The 15,479-nt window shown below is 33.8% G+C and overlaps 2 protein-coding genes and 1 long non-coding RNA gene across 3 annotated transcripts; all 3 read right to left on the reverse strand.

Annotated features, from left to right (window-relative positions):
- Positions 1–1,095: 1,095 nt before the first annotated feature.
- LOC132902145 (uncharacterized) lies at positions 1,096–1,903 on the reverse strand. Its single transcript, XM_060946143.1, has 2 exons — positions 1,756–1,903; positions 1,096–1,448 (listed from the first exon to the last, which is right to left on the reverse strand). Exons 1-2 carry the CDS (start codon positions 1,805–1,807, stop codon positions 1,255–1,257), a joined length of 246 nt encoding a protein of 81 aa, XP_060802126.1. The 5' UTR covers positions 1,808–1,903; the 3' UTR covers positions 1,096–1,254.
- A 3,825-nt stretch (positions 1,904–5,728) lies between these two features.
- LOC132902204 (uncharacterized) lies at positions 5,729–9,388 on the reverse strand. Its single transcript, XR_009657043.1, has 2 exons — positions 8,960–9,388; positions 5,729–8,215 (listed from the first exon to the last, which is right to left on the reverse strand). It is a non-coding gene; the product is annotated as an uncharacterized LOC132902204 (long non-coding RNA).
- Positions 9,389–10,333: 945 nt separating this feature from the next.
- LOC132902210 (uncharacterized) lies at positions 10,334–11,865 on the reverse strand. The gene is made up of 2 exons (XM_060946351.1): positions 11,110–11,865; positions 10,334–10,732 (listed from the first exon to the last, which is right to left on the reverse strand). The coding sequence occupies exons 1-2, from the start codon at positions 11,276–11,278 to the stop codon at positions 10,491–10,493; spliced, it is 411 nt and encodes a 136-aa protein (XP_060802334.1). The 5' UTR covers positions 11,279–11,865; the 3' UTR covers positions 10,334–10,490.
- Positions 11,866–15,479: the final 3,614 nt, after the last annotated feature.

The raw sequence follows: 15,479 nt of genomic DNA on the forward strand, positions 1-15,479 counted from the left end.
ACCGGATAAGGAACAGTGAGGTAAGGGAATGTATTGATGTCAAAGAACTAATCTGTCTTGGTATAGACAAATAGAGTATCTACGATATAATTTTAAAAATTTTCCTAATATAAACAACAATCAGAATCTAATGCCCGTTTTCACCGACGATTCCTTCGTTTTAAGTGACACTAAGCAGCATATAGGATGTCCCTTAGTAAAAATGTGTTTTCACCGCTGCTTAAGTGTCACCTAACAACTAAGGCGAGCACTTAAATTTGCCCTTATACTCTGTTTTAAACATTATTTATCATTTTGAAAGATACAACTCTTTACAAAACGTCTCTTAAATAGGGAGACCCCAACAGGAACACCTAGCGTGTTAAAAAGGAAGTTAGGTAAGTATTTGATTTTAGGAGGCCCCTAGCTTCGGTAATACTTAGTTAGGGGTGAGTTAGAGACTCGTTGGTGAAAACGGGCATAAGTGTTGCTGCTCCTAAACATGATTTTGTATCAATCAATAATGTCTACGCGCTGGTTTTAAGGATGGTTGTGATAGTTGGAAATACAAACGATTTCATCGTATATAGTGAAAACTTTCGCCAAGCAGCCGTGCGTCTTCTTAACACACCTCCATTTTATTTTCGGCCCAATGTTATCACAGCTAACCGAATTGAAGCGATGTCCGTGTAACAGAAGCACTTTTCCACCGCGCTGTGACTTTATAAAGGTCGCCTTTATTGACACTGGAGAAATAAAGTCACATTTTAGATGTGAACAATTGCTTATAAGATCAAACTCCATTTAAAACAATAAAAAATCACAACAGCTATCTAATGTTAATGGGCCCTTAGAGGATTTAATTAAAAATATGAATAGAGACAGCTAGAAAAAGAAAATAGTTATTAGTATTTAAAGACATGTTTTTACTGTGATTTTTTTATTCAGGAGCGTCCATATAGCCTTATTTTTAAAGTTACGAACATGTCCATGAGAAAAATAACTGAGTTTAAATTAAAATTGATGATCTGTGTATACTCGTAAAATGAAGGAAATTTGACTTGTTTAGAGATGGTGTGAGTGAGTACATCTAAACAATGATTAAAAAAAATCCAATTCGCGCAATTCAAGAAATAAATATAATAATAATTATCAATAAAACAAACAAGAACAAAATTGACACTGAATAGTCCCCGTTTTGATACAGGAATAATAAATATCATGTCTGAAACTGTACCTAATATTTGCAACGGAAATACCTAAAATCTGCTAAGGTCACTGGTGGTTGTGTAACGCGTTGATTTCTATAATCTCATCATCTTTGGTCACTATTTTAGCTTTGCATTTCATGCAGGCCTTAACGCAGTACCAGTGGGTCTTCCAACCGGTATTCCCAGATTTATTGAACCGGTACCTGCCCATCTGGATAACCGGCTTACCATAACGGGACGTTGTAAACACGGGTGCATCTGCCGAGAAATAAAATTGTTACTGTTAATATCTGAAAATAAAATCTAGTCTTAGAATTTGTTGAGAAAAAAATGATAAAATTTTAATAAAAAATGAATAAATAAAAAGAATTTGTTAATTTAATACAATAAATATACGCAAGATTAAAAGACTGCTTACCTTCTAAGCTCTATATTTCTAAAATATACGCCTGAGATAGTGCATTCTGCACTTAAATAAGAGAATAAATAAACTCTCGTTATGGGGTATCATCGAAGTCTGAAAGGCAATGAGCCGCCACCACCACGATGAAGACACTTTACTTACAACTGCGAAGAATTCTATGAGGTGTTTGGCTTTCAGCACTTGATAATGACATTACTCTTGAAGACTCTTCTCTTCTTGAAGAGCTGCAGACTTTCTAAATCCACAGAGACATTTGAGTACAAAAGGACAGCTTCCCCAATCAATGGAGTCACAGAGAACGGAGGACAGTGGCGTCTTCGTTTTTATTTGACCTTTCCTCTTCTGGCTCCAGGTAACAGGCAACCAGGTCACCAAGGAGGGCTGCAACCAACAAATGAATTTGCAAAATGCTGGAATTACAGACAAAAAAGAGTTGACAGAGAAACGTCCATTGAAGGCTTTTAAAATTTATTCCAAAATTTCACACAGCACACGTAGCACAAATATTACAGAATTTGTATTGCCATACTGTTATTTGTATTGATTATTTGTCCCCAAGTTAGAAACAGATCCGTTTTTAGGGAAGAATTAATTTAATAAGATTCTTCAATTCATTTTTGTAACTCAACAAAGTCATGGAAAAGAACATTAAAATACTCCATTTAATTAAAAATAAAAAGTCTAAAATGAAATTACCTACTAATTAAAAAAACATAAAGTACTATTAATTGCGACAAACTATACAAATTGTATAACAAATCTTACAGCTCGTTTTCACTACTATCTACAATACTTTATTCATGTAACATACATACAAAAAATCACGCCCACTTCCCGGGGGGTAGGCAGAGACTATCTCTTTCCACTTGCGGCATACTTCTTCCGCTTCATCTATATTCATATCACTCTTCATGCAAGCTCGGTGTTTTCGGGTACTCTTATAAGGGTTCTTCTATAATTAATGATTATGATCAGGATTCATGTGGATTATCTCGTCTTCCATGGTGATAATTTTGGCCTTACATTTCTGCGCGGCTCTGACACAAGGCCACCGCGCTTTGGGTCCCTTGCTACCAACCCACTTGTTGAACCGATAGCGGCCAATTTGAATCACTGGCTTGCCACAACGCGAGGTGGTGTACACTGGAGTATCTGTGAAGTTATAAAGAACTTTATAAACAATCTGAAGGCACAAGTTGTTAAAGATATTATAAATCTGATGAGATGTTATAAATCTTTTATCTCAATTAACATATCAAAGGAGCTATAAAAACAAATAGGTACTCGTGCTAAATAATCGTGTAAATATATTGCGAATATTGTCAATTGTTTTAATTATCATCTTTTAGACCACTTTCATACAAATGTGTTGTAATTTTAGATTGATAATAATAAATACGTAAAATTTAATTTAATTGAGTAATTAACTCAAAAATTATAGCTATGTATTTTATTTACCCAAACAAATTGTACAGATACAATATTACGAAGCGCAACGTAACTGAGACAATCTATCAGCAGACAGCCGGAACAACTGACTCAAACACAACTCAAAAATTAAACATGTAAGTACATAATTTTAACAGAAGGATGTATTTTGCAAAATTCTCAGCTACTTATTGTTTGTGTGTGTACTTTATTGTACATAACAATTTTTTAATAATACATAATAAGACAGTAAAAAATAAAAATACACAATGGCGGACTTATCCCTATGAGTGATTTCTTCCAGTCAACCAGGTAACAAAGAAACATATAACGGTAAAACAAATTTCTAGTGTTCTTCTCGTTCATGATTATGGTCATCGTTATACCTGACGATGTCATCATGAAGCATAGTGACGGTTGCTTTGCAGCCAATATTCTTGCTACGGACGCAAGTCCATCTGCTTTTGGGGCCTTTTTCGCTGTGTTTGTTGAAACGGAACCCGCTATAGCAGAGAGCTGGAAATCCTCGAATGGTCGTTACAAAATACGGGCCTTAAGCAAAAAAAAAAGAAAATATAATTTTAACAATTAATTCGACCAATTAGCTCAGTTTAGTAAAAATAAAATAAAGACAGGAAAGAAAACATAAACTTTATTCATTTAATATTCGTTCATTCATACATAAGCAATAAATAAAAAGAAAATATAACTGGCACATTTACCTACTGGCGACAGGACAAGTCTAATGATAGGTGCCTTCTAAACAGTATCCAAATTTTATATACTATTCTTATTGCTTACTACTAAAAAAACCGACAAGAGGTGAATGACCATGATGGAAACCATAAGTAGGAAAGGATTGCCTATTGAGATGGCAGGTGACAAAATTAATTGGAAGAAAATAACATATGTATTATACCAATTCCACGCACATCTTAATTTTGTAATCCAAACTTTATTTCCCGACACTGATAAACACTCAACAAATGTAAAGTGATGAACAAGTCAAGCGATGAACTGATTAGATTTTGTAGTAAACATTAGGACGCCGTCGGGACTAACCCCGGACGCATCCTGGGCTCCTCTTCAGAGACAAGTCAAAGTTACTGTGATGAACTAGGAGGAAGAAGAACAAGATGTCGATCTAATTAGGATGGTTATGCTTACACCCCATGACCAATATTTCATCGCTGAAAGTGGTGACGGTGGCTTTACACCCATGATTACGACGGATGCAGCGCCACCTGCTTTTTCCAGGGGTCCGCGGCAGTTGTTCATTGAACCGGAACCGATCCACTACTAGGACGCGGTTCCCTTGCTTCGTCTGGAGAAAATGGTAATCTGAAAGATCACAAGAGGAACTGTTAATATATGAACCTAATTATTGAGTGCTCCTAATGCACCCGTTGAGTTCAGGATGACAAATATTTAAGAAAATTTATGGGGAAAAAAATACAAAAATATTTTTATCAACATTTTTCAAATTATATTTTTAAATACATATGTCTGTGGACTGAATAATAAAGAAAAGACCTAAAAAGGCAACAGAAAAGTACATTTATGTAAACATTAGTTAGTCGTCGACGAACTGTTACTGGGCGGGCAATATAAACTAAACGGTCATAGCTTATAATTAAACATACAAAATAAAGACTCATAAAGGATGATTATGAGCAAGATTGCTTCGCACAATAGTTCTTGCAATGCTGACGAGGAATGCGTTGCATTTAGTTCTACTTTTAGTGGTGCACTGCCAGCGGATCTTCCCCCCCGTAGCATAGGACTTGGAGAACCGGTATCCACTCGCCACCAGCATTTCTGTTCCTCTGGGAGTCACCACAATATTAACTGCAATTGATTTTGTAACGTTAATTTGTTTTACATTGAGTATCACCATAGCCTTCGTTAAATTTGACTGTAGTGATAACAATAACAGTGACAATATAGTTTGAACAATTTTTAAATGGTGCGTCACAAATAAACAATGGAACCAAGTCAAGTGCAATTCATAAGTAGATAAGAGCTAGCTAAGTAGATGAAGAGAGTGCTCCAATTGAAGCCAAAATATCCAGACCTTTCACAGCCTATAATGGCAATGCTGTAAGAAGCTCTTCACAATATCTCCTTCGACGGTAGTCACGAACGCTCTGCACTTGGTCCGATACCTGGTGGCACATTGCCATCTCTCCTTGCCATGCCTGCAGTACTCCCTTGAAAATCTATAGCCATCAATAAGTAGCATCATCTTGTTCCTTGATGACCAAATTGGTGTTACTGGAATGTACAAACATCCATTGTATATCTATAAACAATGCTAAATTTACAATTAAAGAAATTTAAAATAGAATTGAGATTCAAATAGCGACAGGTTGTTAGCCCATCGCTTAAAAGAATAAACCCCAGTTTACACGCCTATCCCACAGTCACAATATTACATTAATAGTCACAAATTTTACGCCTTTTACGACATCCATGGGAAAAATGGAGTGGTCCTATTCTTTTTTATATTGGTACCGTGAACCACACCTCTGTATATAATATAAATCCTAATGTTACTCATTATATATACAGAGTAGATACAATGGTTCATTATTACTTTCTTTTATAAATTAACTGGAAACTATGCCTATTAAAACACATTGTACAAAAAACGTTTAAAAATAGCAAGACAAAAAAAAAACAAACGTTGAACTATTATAAAGGCGTGTAATTATTAAGAATGTGTGTGTTAATACGAGTATAAAACATTATTACATTACTTAAATCAGAACAAAAGCAGCTTAAACACTAGATTTATCCACCACCAAGACTTACTTAGTATTTTCATACGAGAATGTGTTGAGGATGTAAGATATGTTTTTAAACTACCTACATTGATTCTTACTCAGATAAGCAGTTATGTTCAGACCACAACGTAAGTTGGTATATTGTGAGTGAGAATTTTGTCTATTATCAAAAGCTACTAAGTATTTTAATTAATTAAAATTTTTAGCTTTAATATAATTTTAACTGACATTATTTAAAATATAGCATGTGACAAAAAAGTCAGGATAATCATAAGCAACAATTTTTACGTTGTGATGAGGAAATAAATATTTGTTTGGAAAATATTTCGGGATTTTATTTTTATATATTTAAATTCAAACTAAAACAAGCCGGCAGCCAGCTGTCGACTGTTTTAATTGATGCGATAATCAAAAAGCCTTAGAAATATGTATTTTATTAATGTATTGAGTTACTGTCGCCCGCATCTTCGATCAATACAATAAAGCTGATTGCCCTTTCGAGGGGCGAGGGAAAATACAGACATCGGTCAGTTATTTTTTTTTATATACATGGATGACAAAACTAGAAAAACAAATGTTATTTTTTATTTTCTTAGCTTTTTATACTTCGCGGTGGTTGATGTTTTATAAGTTAACCTAACCTACTCTTTTGTCACACATACATAAAATTAATTCCAGGTCAAGCTTCACTTTTAATTAAAACTAAGCAACACCATAAAAAGCACCTTTTTTAAGATTTCATATATTTTCGAAAGATAATTATGGAATCACTTATTTTAATGCTAAATCTCTATTTTACATAGTTTACAAAATAGTTTCATGATAGTCAAATTAATAAAAAAATACATCAAAACTATGATTACAAAAATAATAAAAACATAACATGTTAGTCTGTAAAATGAATGTATCTATGGGTCTTTGATGCCCGAGAATAAAAAAGTAAAAAAAAAAAAAATATTGATGAAGAGCTTTTCTAAGTCCATATTTATTACAAGTGCGATCGTAAAAGCCCACAAGCAAGATACATTTGTAAATCTTAAAATAGTAATTATCTAAAAAATAAAAAATATTTATGTATAAATTTTCAGCCCAAATTAGATATTTAATTGGAAATATAAATAACTATAGAATGTTTAAAACTACGCCATTTTTTGTTTTGGATATCGCCTGAAGACCCAAACGGACATTTAAGTGAAAATTAAAATGAGTTTTAATTCATCAATTAATGAAAAAGAAAATGGTTCCATATTGCTTGTAATTCAGTTTAATGGCATAAACATCGTTTTATTATAAAGTTTTAGTATCGAAATTTATATGAAACCATGATTACGCCAAAAATATTAAGGACCCGTAGAAAACGACACGAATGTACTAAAACCGGTTAGCGCTAGTATGAGCCGTTGGATTGTGGAATCCCCAAACACGAACGATAGCGTTGTCCAGGGTGTGGAGAGAAGCCCTGCAGCCAGCCTTGGCTTTGACGCACACCCATCTGATTCTGTTCCCATACTTGTTGACGCGGTTGAAGCGGTATCGTCCAATCATGATCACAGGATTGCCTCGTTGGGATTTCGCGAATACCGGATTCAAATCTGAAACATACACTTTGCCGTTAGTACCCTTTAAGTAGTTTTTTGATATACATACAACATAAATTAAATGAATGTTTACATCAAGATGAAGCAGTCTAGCACAGCACGGGTAGTTGTTGATATAAGAAACACAACTTATAATAATAAATTTACTATCAAAACCAGCAGTGATATAAAGTCTTTCTGCACATAATTAACCTTAAGTGTTAGTTGATATATATGCTACATGTTAATGTAATTTTTTATTCTTAAATCTTACAAAAAATATGGAATGAGCTGATATAATTTGGAATAATAGACAATTCTATGTAAAGCTACATAACTTTAAAAGGAACTTTTTCTATATAAGCACAGTCTTATTATGGTAAAATTAAAAACTAACAAATATTGGCATATTCTAATTATATGTACTTCAAAAGCTGATTAAACTAAGTTAGGTACTTAAAAATTTTAAGTTTCATAGGACGAAACAAATCTTACAAACACAAGATAGTAATTATAATGTCGATTAAAAATTATTCTTAAGGTACTCTTATTGAAAACACTTAAAAAATACGTGAAATAAATCATATCTCCCGTTTTCCTTATCAAAGTTGTTACTTCTTTATCAATGATTATGGCTTCCCAAAGTCTTGACGATAATATTGTCCACAGTAGTGAGGGCGGCGTTACACCCATTCTTCTTCTTGATGCAGGTCCAGCGCACCTTGGAGCCCCAGCTCGCGTGTTTGTTGAAGCGCCACTCACCAATCTGAACCACTAAATTACCGCGTTGCGATAAACCAAACTTTGGTTCTGGAATAAAATTAAACTGTTGATAAATAACGAAATTGAGACAATGTAAGAATTCAAGAAAATCGTTTACCATCTAAAAGAAATATTATAAGGGTAAAACACGTGAAATATGTAAAGACGTATGTATGAGTTTGAAATAGAAAGTCAAAGGTAATTTACAGACATTAATTTTGGACTTAATCACTTACATTACATATCATATCTCTCACATGAGTTGAAAAGTCGTAAATGATAAATGAATTTAATAAGAACAAGTAAACCAGAAGCAGTCTTTTTCTGTACTGCATTACAGCGACACTTTGTACAACTTCCAGGGACCAACTATTGGTATTTTTTTTAAACAAATTTTTTTTTTTTTTTTTTTTTTTTTTTTTTTTTTTTTTTTTTTTTTTTTTTTTTTATACGGGACAAATTACACTGATTGAGTTAGCCTCGAAGTAAGTTCTAAACTTGTGTTACGAGATACTAACTCAACGATACTATATTTTATAATAAATACTTATAAATACTTATATAGATAAACATCCAAGACCCAGGACAATCAGAAAAAGTTCTTTTCTCATCATGCCCTGACCGGGATTCGAACCCGGGACCTCCGGTGTCACAGACAAGCGTAGTACCGCTGAGCCACAGAGGCCGTCAAATTATTGTTTGCGTAACAGATTTATCACGAGGTAGTTTCTAGTTATTAAAAACTAATTTTTAATTATCTTCTTCATGATTATGCTCATTTTTAGAATGTACCAGCAGCTCCCCAAAGGTGATCACTCGCGCGATGCAACCCATTTTATTACACTTCCATGATATCTTGTGGCCATTCTGGTAGTTTCTGGAGAATCTCATGCCGCGATATAAAAGCATGGTGGTCCCTTTGTTCGTTTGTATGAAGCGAAGATCTGAAATAAAACATATTTATCAAAATCTGACGATAAGCCTTAAATTGTTTGATTGTAGAAATTCCTGCTGTTGACATTTCAGACGGCAAATAAACTTTTTTTACCGTACAAAACCGTTTTTACCGTAAAAAAAGCATTTGTTACTTTAACATGGTTTAATTCAACATAGTTTCAAAGTAACCTTTTTTAAAAATATATTTTAAACTATCACCAAATCACAGCTGGTGCTGAAAGCTTGAGCTGTCTCTCTGATGATTATGATGAGTGGAAAGTTGATTAGATTGGAGATGATGAGATTTTACTTTGGAGTTTTAATTAGACGAAAGCGCCGTTGCCATATCATACGTAGGTCGGAAGTACATGGTTATGCATATCTCATGAGACAACTAACTTTCCAGATGTCATTCATACCTTGGCCTTGCAGCTTGTTTTAAAACGAACAGTCAAACCTCTTGCCTACTTGGGAATATTTTATTAACTAGTTTCTATGTTAGTATAATTATATAATACCTCCAATTTTATAAATAGGTCAAATGTTGAGGCTAATTTCTGAAGTAAGCAATTTCAGAATACCAGCTTTACCCATTTGGTACACACAAAGGTACATGGGTGAAACTACTTAGTATTGTATTCAGAAGCAAGTCCAGTTACAGGATCAAAAGTCTCATTTAGCAAAGAAGCTTGTTTTATTACATTACAGTTCTAAGCTATAAGGATAAATTGTTCGTTAACAATACTTGCTTAATATTATAAAGATATGAGATGATTTTAACTACTAAGTAAACATCGAACAGACCTTCCCTTGTATAGACTAAAAAACAATGATCAGAATGAATCAAACGGTAATGACCTACAATTTAATATATTCACCACCTTTCCCACGAAAATATTTGGGCGGCTCGTGGTTGTGTTCACGATTTGTGTGCATTATTGCTCCATCAGAGTACCTCCGAAGCTTTGCTGGGCAACCTTTGGATTTGGACGAGCAAACCCAATGCGCAGAGAAATTAATCTGGTAGTATGTGTATTTCCCGATCATCAGAAGATGTTTTTTACCACTTCGAGTTGGGATCATCTCCACCTCTCCATCTACTTCTGTGGATTCGTGGTTTAACGTTAGTCATCATATTAGTCAATATCAATTTAAATTTAGTCTTTTTTTCCTTTATTATTGCAATGCTAAAGGTAGATTTCCTAAATTTGTATAAATTAAAAGACAAATTTTATAAAAAAATGTAATATATGCTTTTATTTTTTTAGGCCGAACCTACGTCATATGAGTCAAACTCTATAGATCAGCTCAAACTAAATTTTATAAACAAACGTGCAAAAAAATATAAATACGTTGGTCTTGGCCTAAGCCTACTTTCAATCTACATCTACAGCTTAATATAAACACCGTTTCGACAAATATATTTGGGTGGAGGATGATTATGCTGTGTGTTGACTCTGACTATTTCTCCGCTGGGGTAATACCGCAGGCGCGCCTCGCACCCTTGGGCCTTCGATGAGCAAACCCACCGCACCGAGTAGTTTATCTGGGAGTATGTGAATGAATCCAACATGAGAAGAAATTTCTTGCCACTGCGTGTCGGTATCATCTTTACGTTTTCCTTTTTTCCTGTGTGCAAAAATGTTATGTTTGACGGGATCTTTCTTGAAATCATCAAATTGGTTATTATTTTGGGACATTTTAAAATCAATGTAATAATATAAGCGATCACTGTGTACCTTCAAATAACAGAAAACTGAGCATATTAAAGTTTAATTATCTTCTACAAATTAATGATACTCGTACAATAGTTTCTTGCAAACAAATGAAAAATGTGCCCGGCATTTTTCATGACCTAGACTGTCTAAGTCTGACTTGTAGGGGAACCTAGCCCATGTTGGATCATAGTTAGACATTCAGCCTGAATGTGCAGGTTTCCCTACGATGTTTTCTAATGTTAATATTTTTATTACATATTTTGTGCAACTATATCTTCAAATAACTACCATCATGGCACACAACGTAATTGGGAGGTGGATGATTATGTACTGTGTTCACTCGCAGGATCTTTCCGTCAGGCAACCTTCGTATCCTGGCCAGGCAGCCTGCCATCTTGGATGAGCAAAACCAGTGCACTGTGTAGTTGATCTGGGAGTAGGTATACCCGTTCAGCATCAGAAGAAACTTTTTCCCGCGTCGCGACGGAATTATCTTCACTTCGTCGTCGTCTGATATACAAAAAGGTTATATATTTTATGATAGTCAATGGTAAATTTTGACAAAGTTGTAAAAGTTAATAAGTTTAGGTTAATGTTTTTCAGGTTCTCACGTTTTGATACGAACTTTGACTGGCAGATACTGACATAACTCTTAATGATTTAAAGCAATATAATAAATAATTAAAGATTTGTAAGTAAATACTTTTATTTGAAAAGCTATCGTTATAAAAATATTATACTTTAATATAGTCGCCATTCAAACAAACATAATTAGGCGGTAGATGATTATGTTGCGATTCTATATGTTCTATGATACCATCTAGATGCCTTCGTAATCTGGCCGCGCAACCCTGCGCCTTAGACGAGCAAATCCAGCGGGTAGAGTTATCTTTCTGGGAGTAAGTATAACCATCTATCATAAGCAGAAACTTCTTCCCGCTGCGAGTGGGTATCATTTTCACATCACTTTGTCCTGTAAAATACAAAGAGTTATAATATAAAACCAAAACTAACAAACGCATGAATATACAATGAGTTCGTTAAAAAAATAGAAAAAGAAAGAAAAAACTCTCTCATACTAATTGATTGGTCAGCTGAACGTTTTTAGTATAGGGTAAAAAATAGCTTTTTGCAATAAGTTTTTTTGGAAACCGACTCAGTTACAGCTTTCTTCTTTCTTCCTTTACGCATAAAATGGTAATTGATTGGGCTTTTGGCTTGGTGGTATATACCGTTGGGTGACATTTAAAAGTATCGATGAAGTTCTAATTTAATGCAATACCATCCGCTCCCGTAGATAATGAAATGAAAATTTTATGAAAGTTGCATTACAACAAATGTATGATCAAGTATACAAACAAAATATCTCCTTTGAATATTTATTTAACTAAAATTCTATTCTTCTAATGACTTGATAAGGAACATCTTAAAAGCTTCTAGTAAACATTATTGCTTAGACACAACCGTATTTATAATATTTAAGGCCTAACACTGGAAGCGATCCGTAAAGTATCACAATGTATTATTGTCTATAAGCACAACTTTAGAAATAGCTATATATCGTACTATATATACATAATAATCTAATAAATAATGTGACTAGTAGGTATTCGGCAGATACTGGAAAACTATATAGTTAATACTGGAGAAAGTGCCCATCCAAATGTAAGTAAACTTTTGCACGCTTAGACATGAGCAAACTGAATAAATAGGTTCTTCTGTTTTTTATTCATCTTTAAAGCTACTTATAAGAACATATTCTCATTTTTATTATATTCTCATAATGATAAAAAGCTAAACGCTTAATAACATTTGTTTTTATAGAGACTTTATCTTCATTATCCTAATCTTCACTAATGAATTGGTTTGGCTCTTATTTAGTTTATGTATCGATAGTTGAAGATATGTTTTCTAAAACGCAAATAGATTATTGAGCTAGAGCCATAGAAAAATACTTTAGAAATAGAAGCGCTGAATACAGGTCAATGTAACGTCACAGTGGATGAGTGTCAGCTTTACAACTTCGTAGAAAACTGCTACTAAGGAGGTGTAAATATTTATCCCATAACTGCGGCTGGAGTTCTATTTAGTCGTTGGAGCAGTGATGCAGAGCGATCTGAAGGTCGTTAAAAGAATAAAGTCTGCCTCGTGGATGAAACTTAACGACTGAAACAAAAAGTATTTCGAAGATTAGATCGTTTTCTTTGGTCGATTCCTGAATTTGATTTCTAGTTGAATAATAAAATATATAAAACAAATTATTTACTATCTCTTTCATAGTACCTGGGCGGCCGAGTTCCGCTTGGTGTTAGCTGTTTAACCACAAAAACCATATTTGTTTCTAGATTGACAGAAACAGCAAAAACAGTTATGAGAATGAGTAAAAGTTTGACTAAAATAAAAATCAAAGTAGCTTAGAAAACAAGTATGTTCGCCAATCAAATTTTATTAAATTTGACTATTACGTAGTATATAAGTAGTACAAAATGTAAAAAATGTCAACATCTTAATGAACGTAACAAAGCAGATGAATACAACAACTAAATGTAAGAAATCTTTGATAAAGACACGCCCAACGAAAATATTGATGAGTCAACTGAACTTGTCAAACAATAATCCGATAGTTCTATCACCATTGCCACTCTCATGGTTATGTTCTTTAACGGTGATGACCTCATTTTCTATAATCCTAACCACAGACTTGCATGCCTTGGTGTGCCTCACACATCTCCACCAGGACGTGCTTCCGTTCTGCCGACGAAGCCCGTACCTAAATCCGTCCATAATAAGCATATGAGTCCCTCGTTTCGTCTGTATTATTTGCGGCGATCCTATAAAATGAATTCAGAAATAAATTTTTATAATACACATAAAATACGAAATAATAGACAGTAAAGGGTCAGGTCAAAAGTACCCGAAACCGCCGAGCTTGCATGAAGAGAGTTATGAATGTGGATGAAGCAAAGGAAGTATGCAGGGATCGTGGCAAGTGGAAAGAGGTAGTCTCTGCCTACCCCTCCGGGAAAGAGGCGTGATTTTATGTATGTATGTATGTATAGACAGTAAAATATATGCTGTTTCATAGACTAAAAACTAAATGCAAACATGGCTGTCTGATTGGTTGGAATTTTTTCCTCAGAAACCAGTGCCATCTGGAATTGAATAATGAAACACTTTTAGATATTTTGTTATTCTGTTTTATATTCTATATTATGCAAGTAGTTTTTCAAAACTTTGACACAGTGGTCACCACATATTTCTGTAGATTATATTTTATTTAATAATTCGTAGATCAATTTATATAAGGAGAAAATCTTATTGTGAAGCTCTACATAGTACAAAACAAGTTCACGTATCTGTCCGTTTATCCTCTATGAAAGTGTTCTTGGAAAATTATTTTGAAATGGTAATCATATGATAAAGGTGTTACAGTTAGTTACAGTTAGAAGAGATAAAATGGGTCGTAAAGAAAACACCAAGACAATATTGACATGTGACTAAATTAATATTATGTGTGAATATATTAACATGATACACCTATATCCTTATACGTCATGATCAAAACACTTAAACGATAGACGAACAGACAGACAGAGAGACGGGTAGAAAACCAATAGTTAAAGATTAAACATAGTCATAAATCTCGAATATACTTTCATCGTTAAACAAAAAATTTAATCAAATTTCTCACAGCCGGCTGAAATATCGACTTTATATACAAAAAGTATACATACAGAAAATTAACTCTTATATAAGAGGAAAGGCAGCTAAAATATCTATTAATGTGAAGGATGAGCAAGAAAATCGAACTAATATTATTGAAAATTGGCATACAGATATTAAGGAAACATTCGTTATGAAAGGATTTATGGAAATTACAAACGATTCAAATTCAGGCAAATGTTACATGGCATGACACAATTCCGCAATTGCCTGTATCACAATTCGAGAAACATTTTACTAGTTTGAGTAACACCCATTAGGAACACTTAATATAAAGTTTATTGATTCAAAATTCGTGAACGTAAATTTACAATAAGTTTGTCTTAAATATAGTACGAGTACTCTACAATGTCTGAATTTGACTGATTACAATATACTTATACAAATTTTAATTTTCTAACATAATTTGAGAGAATACTAATGTTTATTAATCAAATCATTAGGAGGGTGTATATGTTTGTTATGTCGGTCGACTATAGTGCAGCCGATGGTGACCACCATGGCGTGGCAGTTCCTGGGCCTGCTGTCAGCGCAGAGCCACTTGACCCTGGAGGAGCAGACCGAGTGCCTGGTGTACTGGTACCCACGGAGCTTCATGATACGACCACCCATTTTAGACGTGAAAAATGTAGGACGATCTGCGTTGAAAAGACAACAATTATATTAGGCACCAGTTTTATATTGTTTTTTCTTAATGTGCTTATTAAATAGACTTAGGTATAATTAAATCATAACAACGAACCGTGGTCAACAACAACCGATAGAAATCAAAAATAATAAGACCAAGAACAAATGTATGACAAAGACAATTCAAGATGGCAGCAGACCCTAACATGTGTGGCAAAAAGAGAGAATCTTACGTTTTAATAAATAAATAAGAATCTCTTTTGCTTCTCGTCAAAGATATGTATATTACAAAAATGGACAAGAGAAAT

This window comes from Amyelois transitella, chromosome 10 (genome assembly GCF_032362555.1).
Source record: "Amyelois transitella isolate CPQ chromosome 10, ilAmyTran1.1, whole genome shotgun sequence".
In the NCBI taxonomy this organism is placed as follows: domain Eukaryota; kingdom Metazoa; phylum Arthropoda; class Insecta; order Lepidoptera; family Pyralidae; genus Amyelois; species Amyelois transitella.

Coding starts and splice junctions, on each gene's coding strand:
- LOC132902145 (XM_060946143.1), bottom strand. CDS start 1,807: ATGTCATTATCAAGTGCTGAAAGCCAAACACCTCATAGAATTCTTCGC. Junction 1,449..1,755: donor TCATAGAATTCTTCGCAGTT/GTAAGTAAAGTG, acceptor ATTTCTCGGCAG/ATGCACCCGTGTTTACAACG.
- LOC132902210 (XM_060946351.1), bottom strand. CDS start 11,278: ATGCTGAACGGGTATACCTACTCCCAGATCAACTACACAGTGCACTGG. Junction 10,733..11,109: donor TTACGTTGTGTGCCATGATG/GTAGTTATTTGA, acceptor TTTTGCACACAG/GAAAAAAGGAAAACGTAAAG.